This window comes from Drosophila melanogaster, chromosome 3L, assembly GCF_000001215.4.
Source record: "Drosophila melanogaster chromosome 3L".
Classification (NCBI taxonomy): Eukaryota; Metazoa; Arthropoda; class Insecta; order Diptera; family Drosophilidae; genus Drosophila; species Drosophila melanogaster.
In genome coordinates this window covers 14,071,608-14,087,229 of record NT_037436.4, presented here as the reverse complement: position 1 = coordinate 14,087,229, position 15,622 = coordinate 14,071,608, and the positions used below count along the sequence as shown (strand labels likewise).

Here is a 15,622-nt window from a genome sequence, read left to right as displayed (position 1 = left end):
CGTTTTTTTTTTTCCTTATAAACCACAGACAAATTAGGCGCTAACAGAATGAAAAGAAAGGCCAAGGAAAAACGAATGCTGATTGTCGTCTATTCAGATAATCTTTTTTTTTTCGTTTATTATATTTTTGGAGCTATGGGTTGAAAAAAAATCTCGTACTCACACACAAAGTCAATTAGGCAAAACGTTGCTGGCTACAAAGTGAAAACAATTCGCATTTAAATTTGCGCATTCTTAGAAACTTCGTCGCGAAATGGTGGAGGTGGTGGTTGGGTTGAGTTGGTTTGGGTGGGGTGATTCGGTGGGCGGGGCTGTGTGTAAGTTGGCGTAAAATACGTGCATATTACTGCGCTTATCTAGGAACAAACACGCCCAGGACTCCATTTCCCGGCCTGGACCCACAGATGACGACTTCTTCTCCTTGATGACGATTCCTGTCTCTCTTTTCTCTGCTTTTTGTTAGGGGAATTGAATGGGATTGTTGGTGGTCGTATTGTGTGCATTTGTTTTTATGCGAATGTGCCAGTGACAAACCAGCCACATCCACTTCCACATCCACATCCTCCACCACTTCAAACACTTCGCACCCGTCTAAGCAACACATCCTTCCTTAAACGTTTCTTGCCTGCCAAATGTTGCCATCGCATGCACTGAAAAAAAATTAGTTATGCAAACACCATAATTCCTTTTTTTAAGATTTGGATTAAACTGTAATGTTTAAGATATTTTCCCCAAGGGTAAGCATAGTTCAGTTTCAGTGTTCCGTTTTAAATAACTAAATTTAAGTAAATGAACTTATTTATTATTTAGAGTTCTGTCATTCGAGATTTTCAGTATGAGTTCCTTTGATATGCTAAAGAACGCTTAACATTTAAATAAAACTAGTTTATTTTGCATTGCAATTTTTCTTAGTGTATTTGAGATTGTATAGCTCTCGGTTTTGCTAGGTTTGAGTGTGGTTTTATGTATGCATTGTATTGGCCTGGCATAATAGACACATTTAATTTTACTATTATGCCTTTTTGTTGTCATCGCATTCGTATAATAAACCGTTTTCCTTCGTTTTCAAGTTTGTGTTTTGGGGCGGCAGGATTCCCATTCCATTTTGTGTTCCATTTTGTCAGTCATTTATTTGATTTTCCACAGAAAGGATACTAAAAATCTGTGTGCTTGTGTTTGCCAAGAAAATTATCTGTGACGAAGTAGGAAAGTTAAATATATATATTACCTCTTAATGAAGTAATCGAACTTCGATTTATGGAATTGGAATAATAAAATACATGGTGATCAATAACTAATTGATTAGCTTTTTTAGTATCATTTCGTTTATTATTATACCAAAAATTAAAATGTATATTCCTTGAGAAATTCGAATTTAAATTAACATTTAAGACAAAATGAAATTTTCAGGCCCACCACTTTAATTCCGTTTGTGTGCGTGCTTTGAAAACAATATTGATATGGAACCCATTCCCCCATTGAAACGCATGTGTTTCAACTAGCGAGCATTCAATTAAGAAGTTTAGGCACTTAGCATACATTATCGCATAATAGTTTTAGGCCTGGTTATGAAAGATTATCACATCCTTCAGGGTTTTGGCCAGGACCGTGACAGACGCCCCATCGAAATGCGACTCCAGGCCATTCCATTCGCTAAGTTCTACGAGTAATTGCAATTTGAGTCCGTCTCCAGTTCCCCTCGGTAACTGAAGATGTGGCGGGAATCGGTTGGAAGTGGTCACATCTGTTGATGCGTAGTCGGCCTCATAAAGCTCACTTAGAGTGGGTTTGGAAATGGCTGTTGGGAATTGGCGTTCGAAGTGATTTAAGCCCCTTTTTAGGGAACACTTAAAGCTATCCAGATGTAAACGCAGTCTCAATTGATTCGGTAGACTTAAATACATCCTCGCCTCAACGACCAGGTTCTCTGGAGCAACTATATCCAGGCCAATACTAAATGGATCATGATTAAGACGATGTTGTCTTGCCACAAGATTACGACGCAGGAATTGTAAATTATTGCGATGTGACAAAAGCAGTTGCTGGTCAATTAGATTGATGAGATCCGTGGTCATGGTTTCTTCGAAGGTCACCAGGCGACTAACTTGAATATCAACTATTTTTGGGGTCTCTCTACCTCCTACATCTGGAAATATATTCTCATTTTCGTAACTCTTCAGCAAATCATATATCCGAAATAAGAGCGAGCGGTAGATGGGATCTCTAAGATTGGACGTAGCCGAGCCCAACATACTAGGTTGATTTATTCCCTGTCCATTGACAGCCAGGTTTAATTGGCGACATATATGAAGGTAGTTATTACCTATTATTCCACCCGCTATAGATAAATTATCCATAGCATGGTTATTATGTTTTACAGCCATTTCGATTTTATCCTTTAGGCCATCTATTGTCAAGTCTATGATACCTCTGACAGCTTCGATATTCAAGGATGTTCCTTTGTAGGGTACACCACCGGTTGTCATCAGCGGCGGATAGATAAGTTCCGTAGATTTTTGCCCTGTTGCCAAATCTTCCATAGACAAAGCAGCCACAAACTGATGCAGATTGTATAAATATAATTTCGTGTTATGAAAATGAGATCCCAACGCCAAATGTTTTTTAAAGTTGACTTCATCGAAGGAACCACGAAATGCTACCAGCCGATCGCCATCTATAATAATAGGTTCATTCGTCTTTTCCTTTCCTTCTTCAATGGAAATAATCAGACGAGTTATCAGACTGTTCCAGTGTGAGTTCAGTTCCAAGTCTAGGCTCAGATAAGCCACTTTTCGTGCATTATCAATGATCAGAGGATCGGTTGGAATAGGTTCCTCTTCCATCCAAGGTTGCTTGGGGTTTCGATATCCCAAAAGGATATCAATCCATCTTCGTTTCGGTGTCACCAACCTAATGGGGCTCAATTGGTTCCAAGTCACTTCCTGTGCCGTCAGGATTACCTCCTTTTCGAAATACAGCTGAGGCAGCACCTCATACATGGCTGGCATCCGAAGGTCTTTGGTGTCCTCCCTTTCCTCCACTGCCATTTGAAGGGCGTTTACAAATAGCAGAGGATGAAAGTGTATCCTGGCAAAGCAAGCATTTCGCTGGAAGGATGTCCAATCCACAGCCATGGTCAAAAAACGATAGATTCCCAACAAATTCAGGGGCATTTCCTCATCGAGCTGATTTAAAATGACAAACGGACCCGGAACTCGATTCTGATGCACTCGCTCTCGAAAATCTTTTATATATCTCCAGGTGCCCTGTGAGAGAAAATTATTACTATATATTTTCTATATTGTATATACTACAATATATTATATCAATCAACAAATAATATTATTTTATTTCTTGAAACTTACTTCCTTATAGCTGTCAGGATCATCGTTAAGTTGGCTCCCCATTGTAATGAGTTCCTCGTGAAGCAAAGGTTTGTGGACTTGAATGAGCAAATTCAGGAGAAAATACTGACGATCTTGCCTTTGATTATAATTCACTTCTACATTTGATGATCCGAAATACTTCCAAGGACTGCCAAAACTTTCTGTTCTATTTTGAAGAACGAGAAAACAAAGGCACACAAACGTTAATCTTAACATTTTGACGCAGACTGATCGATGACATGAACTGACTTCTGCATATATTCTTAAATGCGATTGTTTTGTTTCATACCCTTACTAAGGGAGCATTGATTTCCACGTAAACTAGTATATAAATGCCTGCCACTTTTCTTAAAAACTTCTATATATTCCCGGTAATAAGAAAAGATATCATAGATCCGTGCTTTTTTATCATAAAGTCTTCTTTTTCGTATAAATATAGAATTACTGCAAGGGTATATAAGCTTGGAATTGCCACAGCTAGCTTGCTCTCTTGTTTTCTTTTCATATAAAACACACTGAACTTGGTTATCGCTGCGGTTGATTATGAGCGGTTCTTGGGAGAAAGTGAGCATTATTTGTGGTGATCAAAATTCTTAGTTACAGTAAAACAAATTCGTTTTTATTGGTTCAACAAGAAACACTATGAAATAAATGTAGCCCAAAGACCCAGAACAAAACATTGTAGATATACAAAGATACATATGAACTTTGTAAAACTAAAGAATGAGATTGCTAAGTGCAAGTTAAGTCTTTGTGATTAAGCCAAAATCGTGTAGCATTGGATATCTGATATCGGATTTATTATTTATTATTTATTAAATACACCAATTCAAACAATGCGAAGTTTAGAGCTTGAAAAACTTGTTCTGATGTTTCTGCTTCTGCGATCTTTTCTTTGGCACTTTCTGGGATGAGATGATGGTTGGCGATGCTTCGATGGGATCTGATTGACTCGTTGGAATTCTTTTTGGTCTCCTTATACTACGAACTAATTAAACTTATAGGTGTACTGATATCTAAGCGGGGACGTTTCCCGGAATGTTTCGGTGTCGGAGCCATCATCCTCATCCCCCGATGAGGGCGGCGTCTCCAGCATCGGCATCGAAAGGTCCAGATAGGCATCGTTTGGATTGCTACTAGCCTGCTGCAGGATCCCATCGAAACTCTCTACCAGCTCCGCGAACGTGGGTCGTGCACAGGACTCAAAGTGCCAGCACTGTCGCATTACCACGTAGATGTTCAGGGAGCACTTGGCCGGTTTCTCCATGCGCTGACCCGTAATCAGGTAGCTGTAGAGCTCCTCGGCAGACAGTATGTGCGGGTATGGTTGATCCCCGTAGGTCATGATCTCCCACAGCAGAACACCATAGCTCCAGACGTCGCTCTGTGAGTCGTACTTCTTCTCCTGCAGCGACTCGGGCGCCATCCACTTAATGGGCAACCGTCCATTGGTATTTTTTCGGTAGTACTCCGTATCTTGGATATCCCTCGCCAGACCAAAATCGGCGATCTTCATAACGTATCCATCGCTTACAAGGACATTACGGGCAGCCAGATCGCGATGAATGCACTGAAAGAGTAAGAGTTATAAGTATCTTTATACATAGTTCTGGGAGGGGAGGTTTTAAAAGCCAGACATTCTTGGATGAACTTACCCGTCTTGAAGCAAGGTACTCCATTCCTCGAGCGATTTGAAATGCAAACTTGGTGAGCTCCTTTTCGCCAAGATGTTGAGTGGAAATCAGTGGCTTGTCATCTAGATAGCCATCACTGTCACTCCGTCGCTGTGGAGCACCAGGTCGATTCTGCTTGAGGAAGTCCTTGAGGTTTCCGTGTGGAGCATACTCCACGATCACCCACAGAGGACCGCCCTGGCTGCAGCAGCCTAGCAGATTGATGATGTTTATGTGCTTGCCAATCATTTTCATCACCTCCATTTCACGCACCAAACTGGCCATGTCCGTATCCGTGTGCTCCTCCTTGACCATCTTGACGGCCACGATGGTTTCGGCCAGTTGTGGACTCCTGGGAAGCCCCTCCGCCTCCGCCATCACTACGCGTCCAAAGGCGCCCTCACCCAAAATGGAGCCCAAGCTAAGCTGCTGCCTGGGAATCTCCCAGTTTGAGTCCAGCGGGAACTCATACTCATTAAAGCCCTGGGCGGGATCAGTACCGCCAGTTCCCGTTGTGGAAACGGTTGTTCTCTGCTTCTCGATCCTTATCACTGGCATCTGAAGATCGCCGGAGCTGCAGCCACTTCCTTCTTCTCCACCCGGTCGGTATATGATCACCTTTTTAGTCCACTGATGAACCGTTTCGATGCGGAGCTTCAGGAGCTTCTCCCTCCTCAGCCGACGCAGCATGAACGTTATGAAAGCACTGCCCAAAAGGAACAAAGCCACTATCGTAATAGCGGCCAAGGTGAATCCGAGAGGATGGGCGTGCAGCAGGGCGTAGATCTCCAAAGGTGGCAGAGGACTCACTACCCTAAGGTACACACTGGAGTTACTCCTTCCCAGACCACTTGAGGCCAAACAGGTGTACCAGCCCTCCTGGTCAAAGGTCACATTACGAAGCGTTAAAACTACGGAGTCATTCGTCACGGTGAAGTTGAGATTCTGGATTTCCACAGACTTAAGGCCGTCCAAGGAGGCATTCTTGAGGACAACCCTTTTCCAGCTGACTGTTGGATGCAGATCAGAGTAGACGGTGCACTTCATCACCAAGCTGCCATTGACTTTCACCGTCTGATTTTGCGGCACCACGATTATTGGTGCGGATCTCGTGCGATCGTTTATTTGGACACTGAAGTCAAACTGGATGCAGCCCCACGCATTGCACACCTTACAGTTGTATAGTCCAGAATCCTCGCTGGTGGCCTCCACGAAGCGGAGTGTCCAGTTCTTTTGCACATAGACGCCGAGTTCACGGTTTAGCGGCTTCTTGTCCTTCGTCCAGGTGATGTTCGCTTTGCCGTACACTGGACAGGCTAGATTGACAGTATTTCCCGATAATGAGTGCTGTAATCGTTTCAGCTCTTTTCTGAACACAGGTGGACCAACGCCGCCTGATGCTTCCGCTGCTGGATTTTCCACGTCGTCATCGTTGTCCTCTCCGGTGGATGCAGTGGGTATTGGGCTGGCCACGGTGGTAGTAGTGGTCGTGCGAACTGTGGTAGTATCTGAGGGACTGTAAAGATCCACATAGGAGGCGGCCACAGTGCGTCCAACCTGGTTCTCGGCTATGCATATGTACCATCCGCCATCCTCCATCAGGACATTTCCAAGACGAAGTACCTGCGGTTCATCCATTCGGGTAATCAATCGGGTAACATCCACAGGTAGCTGGGACTGCTCTCTTAAACGCTGCAAGAGGTCATCGATGTTGTCCGCATTCCCCTTATGTAGCCACGTGATCTTCGGCTCCAGGGCAGAGTCCTCAAGTAGGCATTCAATGCTCACATTGTCCCCGAGGGCAATGCTGGTATTGCGGGGATATCCGGGCTTTAGCATGGGCACCGTGTGCTTTCTGCTTATCACCTCCAATTGGGTCGGATTACTCCTTTGGCAGTCCTGTTCCACGCACAGCTCACAGTGATAGCTTCCAGCATCCTCCGGCTGCAGTTGCCCCACTGTTAATGACCACCTTTTAAGCTTAATGCGTCCACGTCCACCAAGGATTTGAGTATCATTGTGCAGCCAGGATATATTAACACCCTTTGCATCCGGATCCATGGGACTGCAGTTCAACTGAAAAAGGCCACCTGCGGTCCGTTGTACGGTTTTGGGTAGGGGTTGCAGCAACTTCAGGGATCGACTCTCATTCAGGGGCTGAAAAAAGAGATCTGACTCCGGGAGGGCCGGTGCATCTTCCAACTTGACAAAGCTGGCGATATCATTGCCAACTGGTTCCTTATGGCCAACAACAAGGGAAATATTGTACCATCTGTTCTGACTATCCAGGCAGCCGTAGTTTCCAGAATTTCCGGACTGTGCTCGTTCAAGTCGCAAAAGGGTAGCCCTCAGTTGAAACTTATCCTCATAGAACCATTTGGCCATGGGTCGGACGCACTGCAGCGTGATGTCCATGTCGGAGAGCAGATGGCGCTGGCGGGGACTGTTTTCCACAGTCACATCGATGTAGCAACGATGATGGCCATAATCGCATCCCAGGTCCGCAGCGGCAGAGACGATCGCAATGATCATCACCAGCGTGATCGGCACTTTTGCCATGATTCAAGTGGATTCTCTTGAGTTCAACAGCCACCAAGATCTCGTATCTGGATGGGCACGATCGTGTACATATGGGTTACAGTTGCGGTCGAAATAATATCACTTCCTGTGGGTATCTTCATTCGAGTTCCTCGATTTCAAATCGAGCGTTCTCCAGCTAAAGGAAAGGATTAAATATATGAATTACATGGCATTGATTGATATATTATACTTTAAAAATAACACTTTGGAATTTTGTTTAATTTAACTAAATTTAAGAAGTTATGAATGCAAATATTATTAGCTATTCGTTACTTGAATACCACTATTGTGCCACTATTCTTTTGACCGCAGCTGTATAAGTGGATCAATAAATATTGCCAAATCTCCGCTTCACTTTTTGCCCCTCCCTTAGTTCCCGATCTGTGTCATTTTATTTATTTATTATTATTGTTTAATATTTTATTGCCAACACGGCACACAGCCAAGTCAAGTCTGTCCGCACCGATATGCAAAAATCCAAAGGAGAAGCAACTGAAACAAACGAAAACTGTGTGCCCTGCCTTCGTAATGAGCTGGAAGACGTGGTCGAAGCCACCGAATTGCCGGACACACTCGTCGCCACCCACTACCGAAGGGGATCTCCATTATAACTTGTCTATATTCGACGTTCGCCAAATGCTTTTGTTGCTGCGGCCTGCGCTCCTCGATTTCCATTCAACTAAATGCCGAACAGTTAGAAAATCACTTAGCTATTTGTTGAAATCAGTTGTTACAGTGGTGTCACACTTTTCAGTTATTCCCCAAGTACTATACTTGCACTTACAAAACAAACAGACAAGGTGCTAGAGAATTGCAACAACAAATCGAGAAATACCTAAATGATTTGCCACAATCTGAAATAGCAACTAATTAACATTCAAATTCTCTGTGCAATATGAGCTCAGCATTTTAATCAATTAAAAGGTATATTTATAATAAAGTTATGCTTTAAACACTGAATAACACTGCTCGAAAATCCTAATAGCAGATAATTATTTCAAAATTAATTTTTAGTATAATCACGTAAAGGGTATAGGACAGTGGGTATTCCATCTACTTGGGTTCGTCAAATGTTTGCCAAATAAAAATAAACAATTTTTAGTTCAATGATTAATGATGATAGGGTAAATTCCCAAACTTGTTGTCTGCGAATGTAAGCTTTGTACAAAATGTAAAGTTTTAAACGAAGTTTAGAAAATATTGATAATAATGGGGGCATAGCATAGTTCGACTATTTTTTCTATCAGAAAATTAAAATATTTTTAACTTTTATAAAATCGTTTTGACCACTGTGCTGTTTAATGAAAAGTATTTTATTGTTTGTAAGGCTTGGGACAACCGTTGCGATTGTCATTGTTGTTGTTAATATGGTGCTAGTGCTGCCAGTAATTGTTGTTGTTGTTTTAGCCGATATTGCCGCTAGCCGCTAGCCGTTTGACTTCAGGCCCGATTTATGTATGTATGCACACGCGTCGCAGGTTTTAATTTATTCAATTCCTTTTTTTCTCATTTGTTGCCAAATACGAGTCGATCGCTGTATTTGAAGTATGTATTATTGCTATTTTTATTTAATTTTTTTCTCAGTTTGTCATTCATTCAATATTATTCGATTCGATTTTAAGCCACAAGCGCACATGGCCAAAACCGTTTAGCTCACACCTTTTTATCTTGTGAATTATTATCGAGCGTATAAATCTAATGCATGAACGATTTGATATTTCAACTTGGTCAATCAGCTATATCGAGAATAGAATAAGTTCTTTATTTGGAACCCTGGGTATTAACTCCCCATTCAGTTTTCTTTCTGCAAACATTGACTTAATGTAAAAGGAATGTTTGGATCAAGACATAAATTATTCATTCATACAATTGACATCACTTTAATTTTATTTTCTTATTTATTTCATTGGTGTTTATTTAATTATGTATGAATCAGTTTTATCACGTTTCTTTGTCTCAATTAAAATTTTATTTTTAACATTTGGTTACTTTGCAGACTTTTTGTTTTTATTTATCTGTGGTTTATGATCTTTTGGCTGCACTTGGAAAGATTTGTATTTATTTTACTGCTGGAACAATTCACTCTTAAATTATTTTTTGCTTTATTTTGGTTTCACTGCTGCTTGTCAGTTCGCAGTGGGAACACAATTCTTTTCTGCCATGCCACAACCCCAAATCTTTGACCAAAAAAATCACGTTCTTTGTCTTTTATTTTCGAGGAGCCGGAGAAGGCAAATAAGATTGCAAAAAACATTGTCACTATGTTTATTCGGCTGTCAATCGCGGTTGGGGCTTGTATAAAAATCTTAAGACTCGGCAAGAGGGCAGCGGAAGGCGCCTTGCATTTCCGCTTCGTTGCCAACTTTTATTTCCCTTTACCAGGCATAAATGAAAAGAAATATGTGATGGGTAGCTGGTGTTGGGCGGGGGGGGGGGGGGGGGGTTCACTTCCGTTGCACTAACCGTAATCCGTAAAGTTTGTGGAAGGAGCCAACCGATTGGCTTGAATGTGCGCAAACAACTGAAAGTAACGATCGAAACGGAAGAAACTTTTACGCGGTACGATACGAACGATCCGAACGTGCCGATCGAACCGAACCGATCCAATACGATCCAATACGATACGAAACGAGTGGATATCTGTGGTTCCCTGCGATAATGTTTGCTAGGATCCTGGGCACAGGGTCTTCGGATGGGATGGTATGGGTTCGGACGGCTACCTGATCGAGGTGGTCTCCCTCCCGCATGTTGCAATTGTTTTCGCTGGTAGTTTTCCTGAGCGGTTTCCTTTCTTTTTATTGCTGGTTTGCTGCTGCTGCTTCTGCTAGGTTCTTGTTGGTTTTATTCTAAGCATGTTTGCGGTGGCTTCGACTCGTTGAAATTCTTTATTATCTGGCCTTCGGGTTCCCTCCCTGTTTGTTTGCTTGGCGGCTTAATTTATGCAAAAGAAAATGTGTCCATTGTCTTAGTGGTGTGCAGTACGTGCGCATGCGCGGTAATCGCATATCAATAAGGAAATATCCGTTACGTGACTGATATCCAAAAATCTCAGTTGCTGCATGTGGCATGGCAGCAGCTAGCTCCCGCATAGGCCAAAATCCAGATCCAGATGCCGGGCACGTAATCTACCCAAAAATAGTTAAATGCATTTTTGATGCACTTGTTAGGGGCTATGGGAACAAATGCGAAACAGTTGGGAAATACGAAAAGGAGGGACATACTATCCAAACTAGCTATCAAAAACTTGTTATAGCTAAACACAATTTCCGGTGAATTAATAACCAAACTCACCTGATGTCTTCATTTGTTAAGGAGCCACCCCTTAACAGCACTCATGTTTACCGAGGTCAGAATGCGAAAAGATATTAGTTCTTAAATTTGAACATCTCTTTCTCTTTTTTATACATGTATGTACATTATAATTAAAATATAATATTCTTTCAATTTAACACTCCGGAGTGGTATATGGATTTATACGAAGTAATCATAAAAGAAATTTGGTTTTTATTTTTCAACAAGAAAAATTATGAAATATGTACTACCTAAGACTTGCGTCTTCCAACAAAATGTTCCATTTTCCAGATGTACAAATATGCAAAAAACAATTTAAAATAATAATAATGCTAAGCTTATAAGTCTTTGTCTTTAAGCCAAGGTCGCACGCTTGGCTACAAACTCCCTAGAAGTCTTCTCCTTGTTGGTAAAGCGAGCATACCTACCAAGAGATAATTAAAAAGGTAAGAAGAACAGAAGAACAAAGAAGACATTGTTACGTACGTTCTGTGATATTTGGCCACATCGGAGGCGCTGAGCGAAGGACGAGTGGTTTGGAACGACTCAATCAGGTGCTTCTGCTTCAAGGAAATTTTCTTTGCCAGTTTCTGGGAAAGCAATAAGAAACAAATGGTATTTTATACTGTGGCCAGAGACTAAGAACTACGTGACTAATCATTGTTGCAGGAAGTAGCATAGATTTCACTTTTGATTTAAAAGACAAACACGTAAAGGAGTTTTTACATAGAAGTTACATTTGAAATCAGGATGAGAAACAATAAAACATGAAAGAAACGGTTGAAAGCTTGCATGACCCATAAAGCAGATTGTTTCCGGTGAAAATAATTCCCAGCTCACCTCGTGTCCGAATTGAGCTAGCGCCTCCTTAACCGCCGCCATGTTCGCCGAGGTCAGGATGCTCTGGATATCGGCGCCAGTGTAGTTTGCAGTTTTTCCCGCAAACCAATCGAAGTCCACGCACTCATCAAGGCTCAGTGTTGAACTGAGTGCTTCAAATATACGTACTCTGGCCGGAGCATCCGGCAAAGGACACTCCACCAAGCGATCAATGCGACCGGATCGAAGAAGCGCGGGATCTAGCAGTTCCGGTCTGGAGGTAGCTGCTATCACGGTAACTCCCTGCAGTCCTTCAACGCCATCCAGTTCTGTGAGCAACTGATTTACCACTCGATCGGTGACCCCCGTGGAATCGTGACCACGTTTCGGCGCCAAGCTGTCAAACTCGTCGAAGAAAAGCACACATGGTCGGGCACTGCGAGCTCGATTGAACAGGTTTCGAACATTTTCCTCGCTTTGACCAATATATTTGGCGAGCAACTCAGGACCCTTGACGGAAATGATGCGCAGGTTCCACGATGTGGCCAACTGAGAGACCAGATAGGTTTTACCTGTTCCTGGTGGCCCATATAGAAGTACTCCGGCCTGGTTGCGCAGTGGAGAGGCGTTAAAAATGGTTGGATACTGTAAGAAATTAATGATTTATTAAATTTTAGAAAAAAACATATATTTCGTTTAAAACTCACCCTTGATGGCCACATAAGGACCTCCTCCAGAACTCCCACAACTGACTCCAGGCCAGGCAACTCCTCGACGCGCATTTCATTGGCATCGGCATCATTGCCAGTTCTTTGATTGCTCTGAATGCCCTGCAGGCAGTACGAGTTTGTGTGCTCCAGGGACTCAATAAGCTGATCATTGGTCAGAAGAGGCTGGGTCTTGCCTGGAAAAAAGGGAATTTAACATGATAAAGTTGCTTACTAACACTACAAACTACTCACTTATGCGATAAGCATAAAATATTGCACGCTCCACGAACTGAACAAGATCACATTTCCGGTAGCCCTCCGTGAGGTTGGAGAACTTAACAAGATCCAGGTCCTTGGCCACATTGATATGGCTGCACAGCTCTCGAAGAATTATCTCTCGATCTGCTCGTTCCAAATTGGGCAGACGAGCAACAGTCTGGAAGACATGTCTTCCCCTTGGTGAGCTCAATCGCTTATTGAGGGTCTGCAACTCGTTGACGGTGGCGATTACTGCAATAGCGTTGTTGGTGGTATACTGAACAATCAACTGATACACAGTATCCGCCATGCGATTGTAGTACTCTCCATCCTGACTGGACTGCTCTCCAGCAGCGTGGGCCAGTACATCCAAGTTTTCTAGCACAACAATGGCGGGGGCATGCTGCAGGCAGCTGGTAAAAATGTTGCGAAGATCTTTTTGGATGGACTCCGTCTTGCGGCCTTTGCTTCGCGATCCGTGGAAGAACTCGAAGTGACAATAATCCGGCTTGCGTGACAGCTGGTCCAAAATGCGCTCCACAAGAACTGTTTTACCCGTTCCCGAGGCACCAGCGAGTAGGACATTGCACTGACGCATGACGGAATTGTCAGCACTGAGGCATAGATTCATTCGCAATTCCTGAACTACCTGATCCACAATCTTATCGTACTCCGGTAACTGGATGAGATCCTGAACACTTAGTGGCGATGTCGGAGGCGTCTCCTCCTTAATAATCTCGCCAACCGGACGCACCAGATCTGCTGCGTAGATCTTGGACTCCTTCAGAAACTGCGCGTCCACCACGCAATAACGAAAGTGTTCTGGTAAAATTCCAACAGTAACCAGTAAATCGTCCTCCAGCCGTACCACCTCCTCCTGGTTGAAGAGCATCGGCTTGTGCTGAGTTCTCTCTATCACAAATCGCTTAAATGCGTTCTCCATGATTTTGTAGTGCGTCTTCTTGTTGGCAAATAGCTCAATTTTTTCTACAAAGTTAACTACGGTAGTTTTAGGTCTTAGAACCACTCGTTCCAATTCCTTAATACCCAGCAACTTCATAAGATTGGCATTTAGTTCGATCGATGGATGAATGGTTTCTGGTAGATCGTCCTCAATATCGTCTTCTACTGTGCGCACTCTCACATAGTAATCCTTGTCGGCTGCGGTGTGCATGCAATAGAATAGATCTAGATCAAAGAACTCAGGCAGATGCTTTCCGTTCACAAACACATCCGACTCCTGGGCCTGCTCCCGCCATAGACCTCGAATGACACGAAATTCGAAGCTACGCGAGCTTTCGCGGCGCAAGTCCTTTTTAAGACGCTCCATGTGATCCTGACGCTTGTTACGCTGAATAGTATTTTTCACATTGGACACCGTGGAGGAATGGGTCAACGGTGTTAACTTTTCAGTCAGCTCATCCTTGACCTGGGCAGTGGTTTTACTTCTGGAGAGTTTTGTGTTTTCCTCTATAACACCATTTGAAGTTCCATTGGTCAGACCCTTGTACAGATTGGGCGCCACCACGAGTTCCGTATTGTGATCTATTCTCCCGTAGTTCATGTGCGGCTTCAGACGATCTAACAAAATGGTTTCCAAATTAATACAAACGACATTTCGTTGATGGCATATATTTACCCACTGTCAGCGCAACTTGCATCGACTTATTAATCCAAACAATAAGGATCTGCGTTGAATTCACTATGCGAGTTTGTTCCAGCACACTGCCCGATATCTTTTCAGTGCTAAGTTCCTGCAAAAACGTGTGTTTTCATATTAATAAAAGCAAGTATATGAATTAAGCCCCTTACAGAAAGGGGAAATCTGATTAAAGGTTAATTAATTGGTTAATTTAATCCAATCAATTCAGCGGGTCAATGGCAATGCCGGCCAAGCAATGGCAGTATAAATAAAGACCAAGCGCACGCCCGCGCCAAATGCTAATCCGATATAAACGGACTTGTCTATTTTTAAGCTGACCGCTGATTGCTGGCCACGCCGCCAAGCAGGCGAAACCGTCACTCACTATGATCTCCCAGTCCTTGGACGAGACGGGGGTAACGTGGACGCTGCGCAGGTTGAGAACGTCAGCGATGAGCGCACACTTGACCAGATCATTCTCGTGCAGACCTACGGCAAGAAAGGGTAAGTGGGTGCTGCTAGCGTACGAGGTACGGGGCAGATGGCCGGAGTCCAATATTACGGCACATTGGCAACCGATGCACATCCGGCCGTTAAGTAATGGCTTACCGATCTCCTTGGCCGCTCTGGCATTGATCCCAATCTCGGTGTCTTTAATGCCGCCGCCGCCCTTTTGTGGCGCCCAGGAGGCGTAATGCGTCCGACCATTGTACTGCAAGCTCAGGCAGCCCGTGTCCTAATCAGAATGGTTCACCGGATTAATCTTTGGCGTATCTAATCTGAATGGAGCGAAGACCTTTAGACACTTACATAGGTCGAAACGACGCCGTAGTACTGATCCGGCAGCAGAACAAAGTTGCTCCTGATGGGCCGATAGACCACCTTAAAAGTGCGTTTGAACATTCTCGTTGTGGGCGTGTGTGAATTTAGTACGCTCCTTCCTGGTTTAAATCATTTTCGCACTAAACTTCTGCTCTCAGCGGAATTTACTTTTGCTTTATTAGAGATGGGAGCTCGCGCATCAGCTGAGCCGATACTTGCGCAACAGGTGAGACAGCTGATTAGAGATGGCCCTTTTCAACTGTTCCCAGCAGTGACCGCTGCCATAACCGTTTTTCAAATTTACGTGAGAACAGACATAAAATAAATATTACAGCTCGTAGTAAATGTTATTCTATATTTAAAAGGAAATTGTAATAGTTAAAACTTGCAATGAATCAGTTACGTTCAAAAAAGGAAACACACTTTAGTTTTTGGCTAGTT

General features: G+C 43.2%; 3 protein-coding genes across 6 annotated transcripts; all 3 read right to left on the bottom strand.

Moving 5' to 3' along the window:
- Positions 1–808: 808 nt before the first annotated feature.
- On the bottom strand, positions 809–3,615 carry CG8100 (uncharacterized protein). 3 transcript variants are annotated; one of them, NM_001316450.1, is made up of 2 exons: positions 3,366–3,615; positions 809–3,266 (listed from the first exon to the last, which is right to left on the bottom strand). In NM_001316450.1, the coding sequence occupies exons 1-2, from the start codon at positions 3,600–3,602 to the stop codon at positions 1,557–1,559; spliced, it is 1,947 nt and encodes a 648-aa protein (NP_001303379.1). In that variant the 5' UTR covers positions 3,603–3,615; the 3' UTR covers positions 809–1,556. The 3 variants fall into 3 exon arrangements, with proteins under 3 accessions (NP_001303379.1, NP_001261825.1, NP_648693.2); NM_001274896.1 differs by having other exon boundaries at positions 1,266–3,266; NM_140436.3 differs by having other exon boundaries at positions 1,496–3,266.
- A 385-nt stretch (positions 3,616–4,000) lies between these two features.
- Positions 4,001–11,458, bottom strand: btl (breathless). Of its 2 annotated transcripts, NM_168577.3 has the most exons (4): positions 11,417–11,458; positions 11,182–11,354; positions 5,042–7,775; positions 4,001–4,956 (listed from the first exon to the last, which is right to left on the bottom strand). In NM_168577.3, the coding sequence occupies exons 3-4, from the start codon at positions 7,616–7,618 to the stop codon at positions 4,375–4,377; spliced, it is 3,159 nt and encodes a 1,052-aa protein (NP_729956.1). In that variant the 5' UTR covers positions 7,619–7,775; positions 11,182–11,354; positions 11,417–11,458; the 3' UTR covers positions 4,001–4,374. The 2 variants fall into 2 exon arrangements, with proteins under 2 accessions (NP_729956.1, NP_001014583.1); NM_001014583.2 differs by lacking the exons at positions 11,182–11,354; positions 11,417–11,458 and adding an exon at positions 10,103–10,165.
- Pex1 (Peroxin 1) lies at positions 11,107–15,338 on the bottom strand. Its single transcript, NM_143759.3, has 9 exons — positions 15,170–15,338; positions 14,969–15,095; positions 14,745–14,848; positions 14,357–14,471; positions 12,712–14,298; positions 12,457–12,653; positions 11,771–12,394; positions 11,417–11,520; positions 11,107–11,354 (listed from the first exon to the last, which is right to left on the bottom strand). The coding sequence occupies exons 1-9, from the start codon at positions 15,260–15,262 to the stop codon at positions 11,285–11,287; spliced, it is 3,021 nt and encodes a 1,006-aa protein (NP_652016.1). The 5' UTR covers positions 15,263–15,338; the 3' UTR covers positions 11,107–11,284.
- Positions 15,339–15,622: the final 284 nt, after the last annotated feature.

Bases quoted from the DNA above. Each gene is read 5' to 3' on its own strand.
- CG8100 (NM_001316450.1), bottom strand. From the start codon at position 3,602: ATGTTAAGATTAACGTTTGTGTGCCTTTGTTTTCTCGTTCTTCAAAAT. The intron at 3,267-3,365 runs GTAAGTTTCAAG...TTTCTCTCACAG, and splicing joins ATCCTGACAGCTATAAGGAA to GGCACCTGGAGATATATAAA.
- btl (NM_168577.3), bottom strand. From the start codon at position 7,618: ATGGCAAAAGTGCCGATCACGCTGGTGATGATCATTGCGATCGTCTCT. The intron at 4,957-5,041 runs GTAAGTTCATCC...TTACTCTTTCAG, and splicing joins AGTACCTTGCTTCAAGACGG to TGCATTCATCGCGATCTGGC.
- Pex1 (NM_143759.3), bottom strand. From the start codon at position 15,262: ATGTTCAAACGCACTTTTAAGGTGGTCTATCGGCCCATCAGGAGCAAC. The intron at 12,654-12,711 runs GTGAGTAGTTTG...CCTTTTTTCCAG, and splicing joins ATTTTATGCTTATCGCATAA to GCAAGACCCAGCCTCTTCTG. The intron at 11,355-11,416 runs GTACGTAACAAT...ATCTCTTGGTAG, and splicing joins GTGGCCAAATATCACAGAAC to GTATGCTCGCTTTACCAACA.